This window comes from Heteronotia binoei, chromosome 10, assembly GCF_032191835.1.
Source record: "Heteronotia binoei isolate CCM8104 ecotype False Entrance Well chromosome 10, APGP_CSIRO_Hbin_v1, whole genome shotgun sequence".
Classification (NCBI taxonomy): Eukaryota; Metazoa; Chordata; class Lepidosauria; order Squamata; family Gekkonidae; genus Heteronotia; species Heteronotia binoei.
In genome coordinates, this window is record NC_083232.1 from 75,003,769 (window position 1) to 75,027,284 (window position 23,516).

At 39.0% G+C, this 23,516-nt stretch overlaps 1 protein-coding gene across 43 annotated transcripts in view; it reads right to left on the minus strand.

Annotated features, from left to right (window-relative positions):
* Positions 1–23,516, minus strand: part of CLASP2 (cytoplasmic linker associated protein 2) — a 160,704-nt gene that overhangs the window by 108,729 nt on the left and 28,459 nt on the right. For all 43 annotated transcript variants that reach the window (XM_060247591.1, XM_060247592.1, XM_060247593.1 and 40 more), the window contains 2 exons: positions 23,055–23,152; positions 8,770–8,840 (listed from right to left, as the gene is read on the minus strand). In XM_060247591.1, coding sequence (XP_060103574.1) covers positions 8,770–8,840; positions 23,055–23,152 — 169 coding nt within the window. The remainder of the gene's footprint in view (positions 1–8,769; positions 8,841–23,054; positions 23,153–23,516) is intronic.

Consider the following 23,516-nt stretch of genomic DNA (forward strand, 5'->3'; position numbering starts at 1 on the left):
TAAACACACAAAAATTATGCCATTAGTGGCACAAGGAAGTCAGTCAATTAAACAGCCCAGTCTAGTCTATTCCAAACATCCTCTAAACATACAAGAGGGGGGGAAAATACAAGCACAGGAATATTTAATGTCAATATCTGTCATAGTAACAATTGTTATGGTTAACTGAACAACTGACAACTTCATCGTTAAACTGATACACTACAAAGACAAACATTTTTTGATTGGCCAGTGAAGGAAAGAATCCAAGAAATTTTTCTAGCCTATTAAATGGAGAAAAGCTCATTCTTAAATCATTTTAACAATATGGACAATGAATTTCTGAAAGGACAATAGGCAATTTCAATCCAGTTACTGTTATTTCAGTTTTGTCAAGACAACTGTACAGTGGTACAAACATATCAGTATTACATGATTATGTAACAGCCTTATGACTATAAAATACTTGTCAGCTATTACCAAATTCTACACAGATTAGAGCATGTCTACATTTCAGCAACATCTGATTTCATACAGTATGGGTAACTGTAAGTATCTCTGGTGTATTTATTTTCACACAATTTAGTTATGTCTGTAAAAATACACCTGTACTTTATTTTTGAGGTCATGTATTGTGACTTAATTGAAACTTGATATTCACTTATCAATAGTATTATATTCTGTACAACTCAAGACAACTCTACTGGGCAGTTCTTGAACTGAACAATTTGTACCCATCTGACATAAAAAATGCCCCTTCTCCAAGATGGCACCATGATTATGCATGAAATGACTATATTGCCATTATAGTTCAAGTGTTTGAAAAGTCCACATTTCTAAAATTAAGTTCTTTTAATGACAAAAACCCCTAGGCTGCACAATGGGAACAGTATACACAAACATTCAAATAAGAAGATGTCAATTAGACATACCAAGACTTTTAAAAAGTACTTAATACCATTGCACCTTGCTTTAGAACCCTTTAATTACTTTATTTGCTACCTTCTCATGATGAAAAGCGCAGACATCCTTATTATCTGAACACCAATGACATGTCCTATTACCAGACAAAGCCACAAGCAGCCCAGGACACATGCAAGGCACTATATTTACAATATTTTTTTCTGTAGCCTAAACACAATTTAAATGTCCAATGCTTAGATTAAAATAAGATTAGCTATAAATAATGGCACACTATAAAATATGATTTGCATGTTTTGCATGGCAAGGTTGTTTCAATGTAAAACGTGTACAAAAACAAGCCTGTTTTTTTTAATTAAAAAAATGTACTCACCATCTCCGACAGCCATTACACAGCTGAAATGCTGCTAGGTTTTCCAAATGATTCAACCACAATCTCCGAGAGACTATATGAGCCTGCGCCACTCTCAATCCAGTGCAGCGTGAAGACAGACAGACCACTGTGTGACCCAGTCAGAACTGCAGTTCTATACTGCAATAAGCAACAGCTGCTACCCCACTTCAAAATAGAAGTCCTGCTTCTTACAGGAAATCCATCCAACACAGCCATCCTCATGCCTGCTTAAACTAATGATGCACATACAGTTAAACACTAGGATTATTTCCTCTGCCCTCCCCCACAAGCTCTGACTTTTTCTTTAAAGACATCACTCACAGCCAATGAGCATTATTCCATTGAGACTTTTAATGCAGTCATCAAAACACAAAGCATGTGTTCTGTAATCACATTCTGCTTCCCTTCCCCAAAAATTCATGGGTAAGGAGTCATCACACGATCCTGTGATTATCTAATTTACGTTTCTGCAAACAGAAGATGTGCCATGTTCCTGCTTGGACTCTTTTTGGCTGTCTCTTCTCAATCTCCTATTGTGTACAACCGTCATTGGTGGCTGTAAACAAATCACGTCAAAGGCAGATCGTCAAAGGCTTTTCTGTTCAAAGAAAGCTGTGCTGCTTAACAAAGACTGCTTCTGGTAGAGACTGATCCAACCACGTTTCCAAGGCAAGTCTGCATTGCTCCTCTTGTCAACAACAGTCTCAATGCTCAGCTGTACATAACAGTCAAGACAATCACTTTTCATGTGATTTTTTAAAAACTACAAAGCAAAATGACTATGTATAAAAATAAAATGACTATGTATAAAAATAAAAGCCTAAGCAAATAATGTTAGGCAGGTAATGCAAATTATTCAGGATGAAACATTTATCCTACCAAGTTATTTAGAACATGATCTACTTTTAAAACTTTCCTTTTCCAGCAGATTTCAGGACAGAACCATAACATTTCATTGAAAGGAATTCATCTTCATACACAGCCTATTCATTTATGTAAACATAGCACACACATGTACGTTCTGCTCCCTTAACTGGAAAACATCAGGGAGCCCCTCTTATGCATGACAAGTGGTCAATTACTACAGCTCCTAGCAAGGGTTAAAGTGAACAGGGTTCATGCTCATCCAGCCTCAGACACAGAGAGGCAGAATACACCACCACTCTTCTCAACCCAGCCACCCCTCCAGCTTCCTTGGAAAGACCATTCTCTCCCCACATGGGTGAGTTAACATGTACCAGAACAGCCTGGGACCTTCATACCTAGAGGATCACCTCTCCCTGTACATCTCCTCAACAATGCTTCATTCTTCCTCATGTGGTCTGTTGGTGGTGCTCAGCCCACAGGTGGCTCAACTGTCCTCAATGTGGGAAAGAACTTCTTCTATAGTGGCCCCTGCCTGGTGGAACTCTCTACCAGATGACATCCAGGGCCCTGCAGGATTTTTCTAGATTCCATAAGGTCTGTAAAACGTAGTTGTTCTGCCAGACTTTCCAACAAAGACGTTCGAGGCCAGTTTTCTACCACCTATTAGTAGTGCTGCCTGTATTTTTAATAACAATCTGGGGTGTTGGCTACTGGGTACCAAATGATTATATTTTATTCTGTAGCTAGGGTGCTATTTTATAGACTCTAATGTTTTTGCGGTATGTTTTAACTTTATTTACAGATTATTTATTGAACATTATGAACCACCCCAAGCTCCGTGACCCTTAGGAGGGGGTGGGGTATAGGTCTATAGAGAGAGAGACAGAGAGAGAGAGGATGGAAGAGCAAAGGAAATTATTTTGCTAAATAAATGGTACTGGAGAGAGAACACCCGCACCCTTCTGTTTTGAAACACGACTGCCCCTCACGTGCATTCTATCCCGCCATACATTCATCTGATTTAAACAGGTCTCTTCAGAACAAATCTCATTTTAGCCAGTGGGGCTCACTCTAAGAAAGTGTTCTAAAGATTTCAGCCTTAGTCTCTATTCTTCCAAACAAGCTAATCTGAGACCAGTGTATTGACTCAGAGCCACTGTAGCCTTTCCTAAAGTTCATTCCTGCCTAAAGTATAGTGTTGGGGGAAGAAGGAGAAGGTGAAGAGGAGGAGGAAGAGGAAGAAGAAAAGGAAGAGGAGGAAGAAGACTGCAGATTTATACTCTGCCCTTCTCTCTGAATCAGACACTCAGAGCAGTTTACAATCTCCTATATCTTCTCCCCCCACAACAGACACCCTGTGAGGTGAGTGGGGCTGAGAGGGCTCTCACAGAAGCTGCCCTTTCAAGGACAACTCCTGTGATAGCTATGGCTAACCCAAGGCCATTCCAGCAGCTGCAAGTGGAGAAGTGGGGAATCAAAGCCTGTTCTCCAAGATAAGACTTAACCACTACACCATACTGGCTCTCAAATAGGGTCTCTCTATCTCTCTCTTGTGAATGGGCATTTTCAGTCTCAAACCTATTTTCAGGTGACTTCTGGAGCTTTGCATGAAATCCAAGATGATCTAAGTCTGCTTAGAGAATACGAAAGCTTACATTTTGAATAAAACTTAGTTGGTCTTAAAGGTGACCCTTGTCTACTGCTTTGTTCTCTTGCTTTAGACCAACATGCAGCTTCTGTTAAATCACAACAACTATATATTTAGAGACCTGATTTACAGTGCAAGTGTAAACAGTTACTTCTTTAGAAATCCTTTGTAGTCAGTCTGAAGCTACCATGAGAACACCCAAGGCTCATTTTAGAAACTGGAGACCACACTTTTCTGTTACATTTGCAAACAGCCACAAATCAGTGAAAAATTCAGGCTGACTAGCACCCTCATATAATGGAGTAATATTTTTTTTGCTTGAAATGATCTAAGTAGTCAGAACTGAAAGTCCTCTACCTTTAAACTAGGAAAAGAGCATGTGTGATACACATTTAATAACATTATTGTAACAACCTGATTTCTATTTGTAAAATAACATTTGTGCATATTATTCATACTACTGAAACTAAAAAAGTGATAAACTTCACAATCAGCCACTCCCATTGACATTTCCATAGTTAACTGTATCTCAAAGTGTGTGTTTGTGTGGGCGGGGAAGATGTAGGCAAATTGAGGTATGTGTAATAGAAACAAACCACAAACATCGGCAACACAAAAATGTACAAATTTAGCAGCATTCATTCAGAATGACAGAATTCTCACATTATGCTCTATATCTGTGGCATTATGCTCCCTCCCCCCAACCCCTCCCCACTCCTCCCATATAAATGTTTATGAAGTGGGCATTAAGAGACCAGGAAAGCTGTTAGCTACGGATGACTAGAGAACCCATTAGATTGCTTTAATGTTTGGCCATTGTGAAGAAAAACATAAGGCTTTTAAGCATTTTTTAACAACAGTCCTTTTCTCAATACCATGCTGGAATCCTTTAAATCCACAGAAGGAACGGCACTTACAAATCTCAGCCTCCAAAAATAGGAGTTCTAAGATCTTTGGTGGTGTTTGCCATGTCTGTTTCCATGGAAACGGGTGTTCATTTGCTGATAAACAGAGACATCTAACACACCTCCCATTTGCAAGGATACCACATCAATTTTTATGAGGCAGCTTGTAGCCTTAGGTCTTGGGAGTAGCTTACAGTAGCCGCATCAGTAGCGTCAAGCAGCACAATTATCATGCAACATACACTATCTTGAAAACAACGTAATCCACATGGAGAATAACAGAAACTATGCCACCTTGCACTTACTGCAGAGCTACATAAATGAATCAGGAATCACAGAGTGACTACGCTTTCCCACTCCGTGCCATTATAATTCATTCACAGTGGGAATATAACATTATTAGCATGACAACACACAGATTGGTTAACGCAACATCAAAATATGGATCATTACAGTACACTGCTGTTTCATTTAAGAACAGATATACCGTGAATACACACATCCATTTGGTCCTGTAAGTGGCCTACATATGTAAACAGTGTAAAAGGCAATAACTTTGCTCAAACAAGAAACAGAGGCAGCTTCCATCGTAGTAGGTGAGAAGAATGTGTAAACGATCGCTTCTTGTGTTAATGATTTTTTAATTGTATCATAACAGGGCATCTCAGTCAAACATATCTGTGTTAAGCCTACAGTCTTCATGCAAGTATGTTAATATATATGGCCATTTATACATACATACAGCTGCTTGCTGCTAACACTGAGGAACATTCCCAAGAAACAACCTCCATCTACAGTTCTTCTATCACTTCATTTCACCCACATCCTACTATATTATATGAACCAGACCTCAGTTACAGAATTAATCAGGGCTTTTTTTGTATCAGGAACTCCTTTGCATATTAGACCACACTCCCCTGATGTAGCCAATCCTCCAAGAGCTTACAGTAGGCCCTGTAATAAGAATCCTGTAAGCTCTTGGAGGATTGGCTACATCAGGGGTGTGTGGCCTAATATGCAAACAAGTTCCTGATACAAAAAAGCCCTAGAATTATCTAGAACTTTTTTGTCTTAAACTAGAATTTTAACAATCTCACCAGCTAACTCAAAAGTGTTTCAGTTGTCATTCTATCCTAAATTTTAATTCAACTAAATTAATTTCTATTTCTAGACTTCACTTATAACTCTCCCCCCCTCCCTTTCACACCATCATTATGTATTTCTGCATTGGATCACATGCATACAACTTTATGTCTGGTTCAAAGATGCAAGAGAATTAGTTGGGAAAGAAATGGTAGCATGCCAAAGATGCAGAACAGACTGTATTTCTCCAGGCTGCCAATGGTGGGCTTCAGATTCAGGTGTCCTTTTGTGTAAAAAGGTCTACGGAAACTGATAAAACTAGCTCAGCAGGAAGAAAGGCTTACCCTCTACCAAAAATGCTACTTGCTGCTAACACTGAGGAACATTCCCATGAAACAACATCTACAGTTCTTCTACCACTTCATTTTACCCACATCCTACTGCATTATATGAACCAGACGTCAGATTGTACCTTTCAATTTCTACAGCTGACTTTTTTCACATTGTCATTCACTATTCTTTTTGTCCTAAAAAGGACAACAGGAAATAACTAAACAGTTTACAAGTCTGTAGGTAGCATGAATGACAGCAGAAGGAATGACAGATTTCCAACATAATGAAAGCAAATGGAGACTTCTCTCAGTATGCAAGACCATATAAGTAACAATAAAAATCATGCTTCCACACCTAATTAATATAATTATATATTACTTAACGAGTAACCTGTAAGTAAAAGCCTCAGATACTTAGTCAAATTGAGATACATGTAGAAATCAGATAAGCTTCTGGACAACAAAAGATAAAAGTCTACCAACCAACATGGTCAACCAAACTATTAGCATGCTAAAAAAAGTGTCAGAGATCAAGAGCAAACTGGGTTAGATTACTGCCTATTTGGTATCCACTGAAATAGTGTCCTGAACCAAGACCTCCAAGGTCAGTTTTGCTGCCCACATGCCCCAAATCTTCTGCCGTGTTGCGCCAAGACATTCTTCCCCAAACAGCAGAAATGCCAATGGGTTCTTTGAAACAAACTCACAACTTGGTATGCATTTTTTCAGCTATATTAATATCTAATTTTGAGCAAGCTGGTGTTTCAGAAACATGACAGAATGAGAAAATCAATGGGATATGGTTGTCTCTGGGTATTTCTATAGGTAGATTGATTGCTAACAGAAGATGGGGAGATGGTGAGAAGCTAAACAAATTCTTTGCATCTGTGTTCACTGTGTAAAGTGTGAGGCATATAGCTACTATTTCCCAGAATTGAATCTGAAGTCATATTAAGGTTAAAAGAGATTAAATTTTAGATATATTGGGGAAATTTAAAAAAAAAACACACAGTAAGTCCCAGGTCCTGACGGCATGCACTCAAGGGCTCTTAGGTAACTTAAATGTGAGTCTGCTTAATCTACTAATCAGCATATGTAACTTGTCATTAAAGTTAGCAATGGAATCAGGAAACTAGAGAGTAGCAAATATTATACCGATTTTTAAAAAGGGGACCAAGGAGAAACCAGGAATTTACAGGCCAGTGATTCTAATGTCTGTCCCAGACAAATTAGTAGAAACTGTAATCAAAGAGAGAATTATTAGGCACACAGAGGAGTAAAGTCTGCTGACAGAAAATCAGCATGGTTTCTAGGGAAGTCCTGCCTCACCAGCCTTTCGGAATTCTGTGAGAAAGTGAACAAATCTGTAGATAATGGTGGACTATCCAAAAGTTTTTGACAATGTACCTCACCAAAGACTCATGAGTAAATTTAGCAGTCATGGGATAAGAAGATAGGTCCTGTTATGATTTTTAAAATGATTAAACAACAGGAAGGGATAAGATAGGGGTAGGAAAAACTGGAACTGAGGTTGGGGGAGGGGCAGCATAGTGACCAAGTTTGCAGATGACACAAAATTATTCAGGATGGGGAAAAGCAAAGCTGAGTGTGAAAGCTCTAGGAGGAACTTCACAAATTGAGTGAGTGGGCAACAATGTGGCAGATGAAGATCAATGTAGGTAAGTGTAAGGTGATGCACACTGGAACAAAAAAAATCCTTCTTTAAGTATATGCTAATAAGATCTGAATTTGCTGAGAACCAAGGAGAAAGAGACCTCAGAGTTGTAGCGGATAATTTAACAAAATATGAACCTAGTATACTGCAGCAGTGAAAAAGATAAACGCTGTTCTGGGAATTACTAAGAAATGGATCAAAAATAAACATTATGCCCTTGTATAGATCTATGGTACAGTCTTATTAGAATACTGTGGGCAGTTCTGGTCACTGTGTGTCAAAAGGACCTTACAGAGCTGGAAAAAGTAAAGAAGAGGTCAACCAATATGATTAAGAGGTTGGAGGAGCTTTCCTATGAGGAAACGCTGAAGAGAATGGTACTTTTCAGTTTACAAAACTGAAAGTTAGGTGTGTATGTATGGTGGAACTTGATAAGAGGTTTATAAAATTATGCATAGGGCAAGGATTATAAAATTATGCATAGGGCAAGGAAAGTTGTCAGCAGGAACTTTTTCTCCATCTTTCAAAATATTAGAACTCAAGGGCTTCTTATGAAATTGATGGTTAGGATGGATAACATTTCTGTACTCAATGAGGCCTTAAAACTGATATTTTCTGCCAGGGGATATAGTGATGATGAAAGGAATAGACAACTTATTGACAGATTCATGCAGAACAGGACTTTCAACAGATACTAGCTGTGGTGATCATAGAGAATATCCATTCAGATGCAGTAGTACCAATGCCAGGAGACAACGTGAGGGGAAGGCCTTGTCTCTCTGCCCTACTGTTGGCTTCTGAGAATAACTGGTTGACCCCTGCATGATGCTGGACTAGACTGAGCAGCAGGGCTCTTCTTATGAGTGACAACATTACCACAGTGCAGAAGTACTAGCCACTTTATCTATCATCAGTCAAGTCAATGCCATGTAATAGCCAAGCCAAATACGGTGCCACATACTCACCACTGATGTTGCTTGAAATCATATTGCCGCAGCTTTTAACTTCATCAAATTTCATAAATATAGTCTGTAACCTAAAAATAAAAAAAACAATGCAAATAAAGCTCATTTCTTCATCCACATCAAAATAATTTCGAGTTCAATTAAATCCACTATAAAATTTTAGTACACTAATGCATTAATTTCTGGAAATCCTGGCAATATCATAAATCCAACAGTGGCCACTGTGGTGCATGGACTGAAGCTAGACTAATTAATCTAAATTAGATTAACTCCAATGCACTCCACATGGGGCTGCTCTTGAAATGTGTTTGCCAACTTCAACCAGTGCAGAATGTTACAGCCAAAATGTTAACTGGGGTGGATTGTAAGTACCATATCACTCCAGTCTTGGCTCATCTACACAGGCTTCCAATCTGCTTCCAGGCACAATTCTAGGTGCTGATGTTAAAGACCTATATGGTTTGGGACCAACACACTAGGACTGCCTACTCCATAACAAGCTGACCTATACAATCATCTTCCAAGGCCCTGCTTTGTATGCTTCTACCTTCTGAGACTAGCCAGGTGGCAACCTGGGAGAGTGCCTTCTCGGTTGTAGCACAAATACTCTGGAACTGTCCCACCAGGGAGACTTGACCACCTCTTTCTGTTGCTGTCTTCCACCAGTGGGTGAAGACTTATTTGACATCTGTCATTCCCTCAGTGATTCCTGCACTATGTTTTAATTGTTATTTTAGTGTTTTTGTATATTTTAGCCTTGGTTTTAATTGTTTTAATAATGTTTTTCTTTTTAATTGTTTTTAAGACATGCTTTTAATTATATTCTAAATCTGTTAGTCACATTGGTAGCCTAGATGAGGGTAAAAAGGCAGGACATAAACCTTGTAAATAAATAATAAAATAAATAAAACAAATAAAGTTAAGCTTGTGACGTCAAACTCACAAGTTTGTGTTGAACAATGATTTAGTGTGATTTTGAAGTACAGTAGAAGCATACAATTAAACTCAAAGGACTTGTGGCAAAATGCATTTCTTGCTTAATTTCAAGTGGTTTTCAAAATTCCCTTAATACCCAACCTTTCTCTCCACTGGAGACCCAAGATGTCTTACAAAATTATCCTCTCTTCCATTTTATTGTTGCAACAAGCCTGTGAGGTATGTTAGACCAAAAGAGTGTAGAACTTGGCCCACAGTCACCCAACAACCTTCTATCAGAGTGAGGATTCGAACCCAGTCTTCCCAAATCCTAGTCTGGCATTTAACCACTGCACTATACTTGCTCAGATACATTAAACAATTATCCAAACATTAAGACTGCATAACAAGCTGACCAATACAATCATCTTCCAAGGCCCTGCTTTGTATGCTTCTACCTTCTGAGACTAGCCAGATGGCAACCTGGGAGAGGGCCTTCTCGGTTGTAGCACAAATACTCTGGAACTTTCCCACCAGGGATATTAAGACTTACATGTGATTGGAATTTCTCTTGATAACCATCCATGCAACATACACGTAAATCTATCTTGAGTTCATTCAGCTATTTATTGGCTTCCTTTTGAGATGCTATTCCTTCGATTCCTCCCCACCAGTATTTTTTTTCTGCTAACCTCCCTTTTTCTTTTACATGTCCAAACCATTTTAGTCTCTGTGTCCCAATTTCGGCAATGACTGTTAGCTAGATTCCGGGCATTTACTATTCTGAGGTCCTTCTAATCCTCCAGATGTTAGATTTGCTAATTCTTTTAACATATCTGATCATCTGGTGCCCTGTTTTATTATTTAAGATCTTCAACCCAAGTTTCAAAGCTAAATATTCTCCAAAGTCCTACAATTATATTCCACATTTTTAGGTTTTCAACTGTGCAAAACTTCAGATGCTCAGATTAAAACAGAACATGGGCAAGCTGTAACCATTGTGAATTCTCAAATGGAAAAACATATTCTTGTATAATGATATCTAAAGTTGCACATCTACCTGAAAGTCTAATTATTCACCATGATTTTATTTGTGTGCCCCTTCCACTTCAAAAACAGGAGATAAATGTCTATGTATATTCCTAGAAATAGGAACACAACTGTGCTTTTCATGGTCCTTATGATGCTAATTGTAAGCTGATGTTATCACAACAATGATTCATGTTGAAAACAGGGTAGTATGCAAGGATGTATCAAAAGAGGCAGTTTTCTGAACATGAAGACTAGAGTAGTATCCTTTGAGAAGCCATTTAATATTCCAGTTCAAAACACTGCACAGGTTACTCAGAATCCCTCTCAATCTATTTCATAACACTTACGGTACTCTCAGGAAAGGTTTTTAGCATTGCATTGGTAGTGTTCATTTTAGAGAAAGTGATATAGTGCCTGTAGTTTTGTCACAAAACTTGTTAATAAAGTATGCTCCAGAGCAGTGGTTCTCAAACTTTTTGGTATGGCAACTCACAAGTCCAAATTTACTTGATATGTTGGCTGACTTAAAGGGGCGGGGGGAGAACATGCACATATCAGTAAAACCTCAGATAAAGGCAAGGTCTGATCTAAGCTGTACCTGAGAGGCAGGAAAAGAACTGAAGAGACTGGCTCCCACAGGCAAGAATCAGGAAGCTGAAACAAACTGCCTGATTGGACAGTGGGAAACACCCATCAAGATGTCCTCTGCCTCAGAGGGAGAATGTATGCGCGATTGGCATTCTATAATGTATGAATTCCTCAGTGAAGCTGCTTCTTTTTTGCAAAGGCTGTGCATAAGAAGCTTAACAAGTTCAGTGCATTCTTTATTCCAATTAAGGTATGCTCATATGGTCTTAACTGCTTTTATCTCTAATAATCTCTTATGTAAATAACTCAGAAATTATTAGATTACTTAAAGTTTTAACTAAAACACAGAGATTACTGGCTACTGAATACAAGGGTTTCATACTGATCCTGGAACAAATAGAGTTCTGATCTTTCCTTAAAGTCAAAAGGCTGAATTATGTTCAGTGGTGAATGTCCGAGGGAACATTCACTTACCATGATTTTAGTGGTTAGTATACTGCTATAATTCAACCAAAAAAGATTTTCAGTTTTCTTCTGGTAGTTTTAAGGTTATATTCCCTTATAAGTGGGTCTGTTAGTGTGTCTCAGTTTTATTTGGGGACGATCAGAAAGAGATTTTCTTCTCTCGAGCTATTTTTTCAAGGGCACTCACTGCTGTATGTGATTATGTAACCCTGTTATCCACCTTTCCCTTTTATCTGCATGCTCTAAGGCAGGGGTGTCGAACTCATTTGATATGAGGGCTGGAACTGACAAATGAGATCTTGTTGGGCTGGGCCATGTCGGGTTGGGCTGGGCCATGCCATGCCAGGCCATGTGTATACCTATTTAAGATTAGGCAGCAGACTTTATAAAGAACACAGACAAACAATTAAATACTTTTTTAAAAACCCCTTAAAGCATGCTTAAAATGTTAGCACTTGTTGGTATTAAAGGTTCTTTCTTTGTCCCATGGGATTCAGGGAACTTGGTAAAGCAAGCTCTGGCTCCTTCCTTTTTTCCTTCCCCAGAGGACCAGAAAGGAGAAGGAAGACAGGCTTGGCTCAGTAGCTCTGCTGTTCAATTGTGAGAGCCTGGAAAAACAAGCTCTGCCTTCCCCCCTTCCTTCCCAAGGGAGGAGCCTCAGCCAATGGAGAAAATAGAGGTTTTGCTCTGTAGCTCCTGTGCAATTGAGCAAGCCTTGCAAAGCAAGCTGTTATTCAGAAGGAAGCAAGAGAGGGAGAAGGAAGATGACAGCCATTTGCTCGGGGAGCCTTCTGGGGGCCTGGTTCGGCTCCTGGGCTGCATGTTTGACACCCCTGCTCTAGGGTCCTAGCCAACAGACAACTATGTAGGTGTCATTACACTTGGGAAGCCTTCACTTAGGTATTCTCTGTTACAACCTGAGGGTCCCTGTTCAGTTCCAGATGGACACTAGTTTTGTAGAAGATAATGGATCAACTCCTTGCACATTTTATCAAGAATGAACAAACAAGTGTTTCTAGGAAACACTGGCCAAGCATCTTTGTTTTCTACAGATTTGTCAATAGGACAAGTCACTTAGTACACACATCTATCTGATGTTGTTCAAAACAGTATATATAACCAAAGAATATTCCTTCAGATCTATCAAAACACATGCATGAGTTCTCAAATGGTATTTGGTAGCATGTAAAACTAATGACCTATTGACCACTTGATTATTGTAATTTGCTTGGGTTTAGTTTAATGTAGTGTAAAGCCATCTAATCATTTTCAAGAGATTTCACAACTGATTAAATACCATTAAGTTCTTGGTAGGCATATCTACAAGTGAATAGACATCAGCAGTCATACTATTCTCTCTCTTTTTGTTGTTGTCAATTTACAATCAATTTATGGCAACCTTGGGCTACAGATGTTTAGAGGTGGTTAGCCATTGCCTGCCTCTAGGTTGTGACCCTGGACTTCCTTGGTTGTCACTCATCCAGGACGAACCCTATTTAGCTTCTGGGAGCTGACAAGATCAAGACCATCCAGGGAAACTATTTATTATGCCAATGCAAATATGTAAACTTAATCATTCCATTCCAGTAGGTATCTAGGGTTGTAAAGATTATTAACTCAGTCCAACAGCTACTGTTGGAAAATCTAGCTAGAGCCCAGTGGCACCTTTAAGACCAACAAAGCTTCCTCAGATACACGTGCACATACCATGTGCTCATACCTTGAATAAAACTTCGTTGGTCTTAAAGGTGCCACTGGATGCTAACTGTGTTCTACTGCTTCACACCAACATCACTGTTCACCTGGATCTACTTTGTTGGAGAATCTCTATGGTCACAGTTCTACTTTTTAAAAAGTTACTGCTCTGCTTAACTGATTCCTAGTTAAGTTTGAACACATTTTGTTTGAACACATTTAGTGTGTTCAACTAGTTTGAACACATTTTGCATCTTTTTAAGCAGTTCTGGAGAGGCTGGAATATAAATCAAATTTTGTGGCATGTTTCTGGGAGCCAAACTGGGACACCTACAATATTTAAGCAAACAGATAATTTGCAAGAGTTTTTATATTCTGCTTTTTATACTCTGCTTTTCTCTTCTGAGGAGTCTCAAAGCAACTTATAATTCTCTTCCCTTCCTCTACCCACAACAGGTATCTTACAAGATAAGAACATAAGAGAAGCCATGTTGGATAAGGCCAATGGCCCATTCATTCCAACACATAGCGGCCAAACCCCAGGTGCCATTAAGAGGTCTAACACCAGGGCCAGAACTCCAGAAGCCCTCCCACTGTTGACCCTCCCAAGCACCAAGAATACAGAGCATCACTGCTCCAGACATAGTGTTCCATCTATACCTCTGCTTCATATGTTCATCCAATCTTTTCTTGAAGGTGTCTATATTTGTAGCTGCCACCACTTCTTGTTGCAATGATTTCTACATGTTAATTACTCCTTGGGTGAAGAAGTACTTTCTTTTACCTCTTCTAAGCTTACTGCTCATTAATCTCATTGAGTGTCCACAAGTTCTTATATTGTGAGAAGGGAAGAAAAGTACTTCTTTCTCTACATTCTCTATCCCATGCATAATATTGTAAACCTCTATGATGTCATCCCTCAATCATGAGTTTTCCAAGCCATAAAGCCCTAAATTTTTCAACCTTTTTCACAGGAATGGTGTTTCATACCCTTAATCATTCTAGTTGCCCTTTTCTGCACCTTTTTGAGACCATTGGTTAGCCTAAGCTGGAGATGCCTCACAAGCACATGAAGTTCATTGTTCTAATTCTCTTTAGACAGGTTTGAAAATATACGCAAACTTGGTTCAAAAGTAATTGCTTTCATGTGACCAGGCAAGACCAGCCTATGTGCATTCCGATACTTCGTAATTCTAGAAGTGGCACATGAAAAGTATAACAAAGCTTTTATTTTTATTTTCTTCTCTCATTGCTACAGCAGATGGAGAAAAACAGAAGTAGCAAGCCAGTTCCACTGTTCCAGTCTGGCCAGGTGGATAGAGAGAGATTGGCTGTATTTATGTTCCTGGTCTCTATCAGAAGAAAAGAATTAAAAGCAACTAGGGAGAGAGAAACATGGGAAAAAAGTATTTCCAGTATGGTTGTTCTTGTTCTCCTCTCTTGGAAGGCCTTTCTCCTACATGTAGTCTCCAGCAACTTCAATTCCTTCCAAAAATTTTCCTTTCACACATTTTATATCAACCACATAAATGGAAATAATTCTGTGAATTCCACATTTGGGTACCTAGTTCATTTACCACTTAGACACAAGCTTACAATTTAAACAAAAAAGAAATTAACCTATTCCATACTTTCATTTTATCTTTTGCTCAAACACCGGGCCTAGGAATTTACTTGCTCAAAATTTTTCTTTTTGCTATCAGTAACTCTTATGGATTCTTAATCTAATCTAGCTGGTTTTGTGGCCTACCAGCATTTCACTAATTGCTGTACTTCATCCACATTAACCAGTGAATTAAGGGGAAATGACGGAATCACTTTCTGGATAAAAGATTGCCTTGACAGGCTTGACTTGTAGGAATTTTCCGTGCACTTGGTACAAACTGGAATAAGATGCAAGGAATGGACAGAGGAAGCCACACTAGAAAAAGGCCTTGTACAGTGCAACTTGAAAACTCCACTGAAGTCAAAGGGGCTTATTCACTGTATGTTTAAGACTGCAACCTTAAAAAGATGGCTTCATTACAAGGAGAACTAAAAATCTGCAGTCTTCCACAACTTTCTAGCAGTAGTAGCAGAAACAGCACTTGAGGAAAATTCTTCATACTGTGAGGGAAAACTACTACTAGAAGAACAAGTCTCAGTGAGGTCAATACTTTCCAAAAACATTCTGTTTTATCACATCTTGCAAGAAAGTGAAATATTTTACAGTGGTCTCTTTAATGGGCAGCTATGTGAGAAAGAGAGACAATGTAACTGCTGCAGTAGCGCTCTGGGCTTAAGCATTGTTATTATATTTATTATTATTCTGTATTGATACACTACAGATGTATATGAACGTACACAGGCCCCTCTCTAAAATGTCCAATCCCAACCACTAGCCTCTCCTTGTCTTTTAAACTGCAGCCTCTCACAGTGTTGGAAGTGCGTAAGTTGCATGCCCCCACAGGCTCTTTATTCAGACTCTGCTAGAATGCTGCTGAAATTATATTCTGCATGAAACATTTTTATGGATTTTTGACTGGACAGACACAACTGGAAATAAATATGTTTTTGTTTAACAGAAAATAAAGTCTGTCACGGGCAACAGTATTGTGTGGAATATTCTAGTGTATAAAGTCAAACTGGCTCTCAAGTTCATCCCTAGCAGTTACAGACTTTCCCACTGAGAGTGAATATTTTGTAACTGAGGGACATTAAAAGCTTATGCTCAAACCTTGGTTATAAAGGATGCTGTGGCAATTGTTCTCAAAAGTCCCACCTCCCTTTCAGTGCTCTGACTCAATCCTTGTGAATATGACCTCATGCAAATTCAAGTGTTTATCAGTCAACAGGAGCCAATGGGAGCCCATGCAACACCGCTAGATTAGAAGGGGCGAGCAATAATAAAAGCAATAAAATATAAAATATAATAGTTCTACCTCTCTATCATTTTACATGGCCATTTCCCAATGAATCTATGGGGACCACTCAAAGCAGAGATGAAGAAAATTATTTTTATCTAGCACAAATTAATATTCACAGACAAGGCAAAAGCAAGGAAAGAGCTCGAAAAATATGTGTAGCAAGGCATCTTGAAAGAAAAAAGTTACAAAACTTACAATTACCATTTTGTAAGCATGTTGTGCAAAACAACTCATAAGATGGAGAAACAGAATTAAGTACATTTTTGTTTTTGTCAGTCTTAAGAGAAATAATTAACTATAGTTGAAATATTAGAAAAATCAAAGCCAGTTTGGTACGGCAATTAGCACATTAGACAAGATATGGATTTGGGTTCAAGCTCAGACCATGACGCTCACTTAGTTATCATCAGTCTACGCCAACTACATAAGGGAGCAAGGAGAAAATGGGTTAGCTTACACATGAGGCTGCCTTATAACAAGTCAGACTACTGGCTTCTCTGGTGGGCAGAGCCTTCCAAGGTCCCAGGCAGATGTGTTTCACACAGCTGCTACTTTAAAAATACATCTGAAGATACCAGGGTATGTCATTTTCTGTGTGAAAAGCTGATGCTCTACCACTGAACCACAGCCCTTCCCGAGAGATATTTTATCCTGTCCATTTATACTAACCTGAACTCTTTGAATACATATGATAAAATAATGAGATCCCATAATTGAACAGTTTTGCTTTTGAATGCAGAGGTTTGTTGTATGGTGACTGCCATAGGACTTTAGGTATTGCTCTCCATTACTGAATTTAAGAGATTGATTTGGTCCCTATATAGTTCAAGTTTGAAAGCAGTATATCCAGGGCTTTTTTTTTTGTAGCAAGAACTCCTTTGCATATTAGGCTACATTCTCCTGATGCAGCCAATCCTCCAAGAGCTTACAGGGCTCTTCTTACAAGGCCTACTGTAAACTCTTGGAAGATTGGCTTCATCAGGAGGTGTAGCCTAATATGCAAAGGAGTTCCTGCTACGAAAAAAAGCCCTGTGTATATCAAACGACAATACTCTGCAATAGCCTTTGAAAGCGTTAGCAATTAAAAGCAGAACTCTAGAAATTTATAGTTAAGACAAACATTAGTGGTCAGAAACAGATCGAAGTAAGATGTTTTTACACTTTGCTTCCGGAATTTGTCTGAAAAGAGAGACAAAAATCCAATAGACAATTTCACCAAGAATCAGCTTAGACATTGCTTTAATCCTTACCTATGATCATATGGATATGGTTGGCAGAGACCTCTCAGAAGTCAGGGAAGACCTTTAAGCACTATAAAATATCTATCATGTAGGCCCTAAAACCACTAGAGTGAAACAAAATGTTCTATTCTAGGTGTACAAGTTCATCAGCTATAGGGCAACGTACTAAGTTACAACAGTGCCCTATGGCTGCTAATACATTATGAAATAAATGTTTCAGTGCAACACTGGCTCTCAATAATCAGCTTTAATGATTGGCCAAGTTCAAACACTGATACTTAGAATCAACTTCTGTTCAGATGTTAAAATAAGCTGAAAATACACAGAGCAAAATTTACACTAGTACTTCAGAAGTACAGCCAGATTTCTGCAAATAAACTACATAGCCCATAAAAAAGTTATAGCACATTTCTGCAAATGCAACCCTGATGGGTGGGTTTTCAAATTTTGAAACTATTTATTAGATAGTCATCATTTTGGGTTGCCATCATCTTCTCCATTTTCTCCTGAGTAACAGTACATTTAATTTTAATTTAATATTGGGATTTATATCCTCCCCATCCCCCCAAAGCAGGCTCACAGCGGGTAACAGCATGAAACATTCACAGAAAACTTGGGGGAAGATCGGGATTCTCCCTCTGCATATTTACAGACACTGCATCTGGTTGCCCAGGGTACAAAATTCCAAGTCTTTATAAACTAAACACACTCATCCTTTTGACTGGCAGAGTATGTGTATATCATTAAGAATGGTGTGTGTGAGACAGAGGCTGAATCAGTAGAGTAGCACCTTCTTTCTACCAACCAAATTGGTCATGTACATAATGGTCATGACTTCTTCACACACAAGCAGAAACCTAAGTCATGAAGTCACCAAACAATTCTTGCAGGTATATATACATAAAGAAATCACACTTGGCCTATTTTTATGATGTATTATGCAGATGCAAACATTTTTGTGTGGTGTATATATATAAAATTTATACATAGACCCAGGGCTTTCTTGGTAGAAAAAGCCCAGCAGGAACTCATTTGCATATTAGGTCACCCCCCCCTGACACCACCATTCACACAGGGCTTTTTTGTAGAAAAGGCCCAGCAGGAACTCATTTGCATATTAAGCCACACACCCTGACACCAAGCCAGTCGGAACTGCATTCTTGTGCGTTCCTGCTCAAAAAAGCCATGCAGAGACCATACTTAAATGCTTATGTCTGCCTAAAACATCACAAACATAGGTCAAGCATGTTTTCTATCTGTGCAACCTGAAAATAATTTCCAAGGATCGTTAATTCCTTCATAGAACTCCTTCAAACACCCACGAACACTCAGATGCCAGCAGCATTAACAGCCTTTTTGTTAAAGCACAAAAATCCATTTGTTGTAAATAAATTGTCTTTGTGCGGTAACTTGATGGCATTTAGGAGCTGCCAATAATTTTTTTTTCTTTTTAACCCCAAGCTGAAATACATTCTCCTGCCAAGAGGGAGTCAAGCAGTACTACATGCCAGGTCTCTAATTTCTACCAAGTATAAAAGCAGCCAGAAATGAGGTATAATTTTTGACCAACTGGGTCAATCAGGGTTGGGAGATGCACGGAAGTATTTCAGCAAAGCCATCCACCCACACATGAACACATCGCCAGCCACTGCAGGACCTCTGAAACCCTAATACAGCCTTTCCTGGTATTTAAGTAGGTGCATGGGGGAGGGGGGGGGGACAGGGACTACTGATAATTCATATGAGAGAAGTGCTATTACCCACAAAATACATCTTTGGCTAATAGGCCATGCATGGGGATTTTCTAATTTGTTTCATGGTGAAAGAGGGCCATAGAAGCAACCCCAGAATTTTTATAATAGACAATAAGCAATTAACAAACTCTAAGAGCTTTCAGATCTTTTCTGAACCAAAATGGATGCAATTTCCACACATGAATATGCAAGAAAGATTGTTACTGTCTTGTACACTCATTCAGAACATACATGGCTGACTGTTACTGGTCTTGTTACTGAATAATTTAGTGGTGCCATCTTTAAAAATGCCAGGATTCATCATGAAAATTGTGATATTTTAGAACACAAGACAGGCCATTGATGTTTTAAAAATAATTCCCTTGTACTGGAATACAGTAAATATATCTGAACACACACAATGAATTACTCAGAACACTAGATCTACAGGTACCTGGGACTTAGGACAGGTCTTAAAATAGATTTAAGACCCATTATCTTCTTTTATTACGATTGTTAATTTTGTCTTTTTAAAAAACCCTGAAAATATCTAGAGGTAGTACCCAAATGCAACAGAGCACAGGCTGTGAAAGAAATTCCATTCTTTCACTGTATATAAGAGAGATTGGAACAACTACAGCTTTTCATATCCCTTAATGACAGGCTGCATCTACCAATACCCCTCTTCCATGCAACCATTAAATGGACACAAGCTCTGTCCTCAGTCACCTAGAGCCGAGTTACAAGAATGGGAGGAATAACAAAATAATTTTAAAAGTTCAGTTTTGCTGGATGTAGTTAAAGTTGGGCCCAGAGTCTGAAAAAAATGTTTAAAACTTCTAAGAAGTGTTGTGGAAAATTCCCTCATCATCATCTTCCTTCTGTACTGCCAGCTCTTGGCCATATTTTCTTCATGGCTAATTGTAACAGTAACTACTTGGATTTCACTGCTAGTGGATTAACTCAATATTGGCCACAAAAAAGGGTGTCATTCCAAACAAGCCTATAACTTTTGCTTTGTGTGGCTTACATTTGGTTGGTGACATATGACGTAGTTTTCTTTTGATATTATGCAGCCTGAGCAGCTGTTGCTGACCAAAAAAAAAAAAAAAATCTACACCTAAGTCTTTAGCATCAGAGTGATATTACTAGAATTCCAAACATTTTGACCCAACACAACTTGGCTAGATTTTATAGCATGTCAAGTATATTTAACAAAAAAAAGAAAAGAGGATTTGACTAAACAGTAAACTTAAACTTGACAAACCTGCTCTCTATACGTAACAACCACACTGGCCTCAAATAACAGAAAACACTGATACTGCCCAGCAATGTCTAAGGGAAGAACCAGATGTTTTTGGCGATGTGTGGTATCTGGCAAAGGCAACAACCTTGCATCTCCCCCCCCCCCCCCTCTGCCTGGCATGGAATAAATAAGCAACATTATCACACTTAAGTTTTCCTACCACCATTCCGCCTTGTTAGGGGCAGGAAATTTTTAAGCATCATGCAACAGTTTTTATTATAGTTTACCCAGTAGAAAAGAAGTTGCAAGACTGTTGCTTTTGGCAAGATACCACATTTTGCCAGTAACTTAAAGCAGTTACCTTCCTAATTCTTAGAAGCAAAATATATTCATCAAATTTCTCATGACATCTTCTGTTATTTCTGTATTCTGCAGAATTGTAAATGCTATATATTCTATCGTGATATATTGTATAGTCAAATGGAAAAGCCAGAAAGGAAGTCTAGCATGTTCTCACCTTGCATATAAGATGAATTTCATGTCCAATGTTTACATGCTTGATTCCTGGCACCTGCAGTTGAAGCAGTGCTCTTCAAGTGGTGGGGGGGCAGGGAAGCACTCACAACCCACTAAATAGTGGGGGTCACAGGAGCTCTGTGACCATCATTTTCTTTTATTGGTGCACCCATGTGTGTATGTGTCTGAGATAACTGAAGGACAAGTAGGAGAGAGGGAGTCACTACTGTATTGCTTCAGTGAAGTATGAGAGGGTGCAGAGGGGACTGCAAGGGGGGGGCAGGGGGCACGGGGTTATTTCTAACTCATGTGTGTACTCTGAAGATGCACATTAAAGAATGAGCAATCTTTTTCTGAAGAAAGCTAGTTACAGTATGCTGTAGTCCATACACATGCACCCTGCCTCAGATTTCTTCTGTCTATGCCTAGAAAGCCATTCTGTTAAGAGCAAGCCACTGCTGACACTGTTCTTTGCCAGCAGAGATGCTGCAGCAGGCACCTGGTGCACACCCATATGCATTTGTGTGAGGAAGCAAGGGAAGAGAATTGCTGATGTGAATGCACAGCTAGAGGAGAAGGATTTACTTTGCACACAGAGATCACAGGGAGGAAGAAGTTTGCCATTATTAATAGGCACTCCTTCTAACATGCTATTCTCTATTAGTTGTCTAGGAAAGAAGCTGCTCCTACTGTCACCACTGCTACCCATCCTTCTAGAAAAGTGCACTATGACATGGCCAGAGCACACAGAAAAGGAGTGGAATGGAGCAAGATGCATTCCTGAGGGAAGTCTGCTATAAAGAACCACTTGCAATTCAGATGACAACTTTTGATAATTGGCTTAAGGCAGACATCACATCTGCTTGAGTAGCCTTTCCCTACTACCAAATAGAAGAATGAGGAGGTGAGTTGACTACAGTTACACTGACTTTCAGCATAGCATATGAGAATGTTAGATCAGGGAAAGCAGAGACTTAGGTTCAAATCCTCTTTCAGTCATGAAGCTTGCTGGCTTACTAGGAGCCATTCACTCTCTCAGCTTAACATACCTCACAGGGCTGTTATGAAGCTACAAGAGGAGCGAGTTGAACTCTATATACCACTCTGAGCTCCCTAGAGCAAGGGTCATATAAAAATACTACACAGAATACTTAGTGATGAAAGACAGATAACCCTGTACATTGTTAGAAGTGTTTTATTATTTATTCACCAGTTTCACAGCTGAGGCTGGAACTCCCTGAGGTAGTGTCAGACTGTTGGTAGCCCACAAGGTTCAGATAAAGCTTTTTGTTCTCTCACTCACAAATGAATGTGAGAGAGTGCAAATTGGGATTTTGAGAGAAAGATCCATCAGGAGAAAAATCAGTGTTTCACTACATTCAATACAAAACACTGGTGCATAACTGAACACTGAAGAAAGTAATTTGTATCACTATCAGAATTGCTATTTCTTCGGGTCTCTTGTGAAATTGCCTACAAGATTATAGCAAATCACCACCCACAACCCAATTAGCCATCTCACTGTCCTAGTTAACTTAAGACAGAATATTCAAACTCTTGTCCCCCACTACCCATTTCATCATATTTTGCAAAATCGAGACATCCTGGATACGGCAGGGGGGATGGGAAAAGGAAAGGAAGAACAGCTGTTTCTGAGAAGCACAGATCTTTACTAGGCAATAAATGCTCAAAGATGGCTTATTTAGTGCCCGAAAGTAGCACCCACCACTGTTCTCCAGATAGAATGTCAGAGTGCTATTAAGTGTTATTTTTATTGTGTGCTCGCTTGACTTCTGTTCCCATTTCTGAACAGCAACATCATACTTGCACTGCAGTTAGGATTTTAGTTTTGAGGAAGATCTGACGAAGCTGTCAGATAAATTCAACCACATATAACCACAGTTGAAAAAGCAATGAGAAGCCAGTGGAATGGATACCAAGAACTTACCTCGCAGAAGGAATTCCTCTCTTGTTGAGGTCTGCCCTTACTTTCTCCCCTATGTGTCTATAAATCTCCACAATTGCCAATATTGCAGCATCTCTCACCTGCAAATATACAGTGCAAGCATTAAAAACTTAGTATTTATAGGCATGAAAATGAATGTGCTGTACTTAGTCTTCTACCCTTTTCGATCAGCTGTTTACCAGTTACACTCAGTAAAGTAATAAAGAAAAAAGGCTTTGGAACAAGGCTGCATTGGCTGCTTTAATACTAGGTCTTTTCAAACACAATGAACAAGGAAAGCAGGTGTTGGGAAGGGCTCTGTAATTACAACTCTGGAAATGCCAAATCTTGTTCAAGAGACTTCTTTTTAAAAGAAAAATGCACCTTCTTTGATATCCTGTGCTACACAAAACATTACTGATCTACAATCAAAGTCAGTTTACTCACTATGACTATCACTGGTTG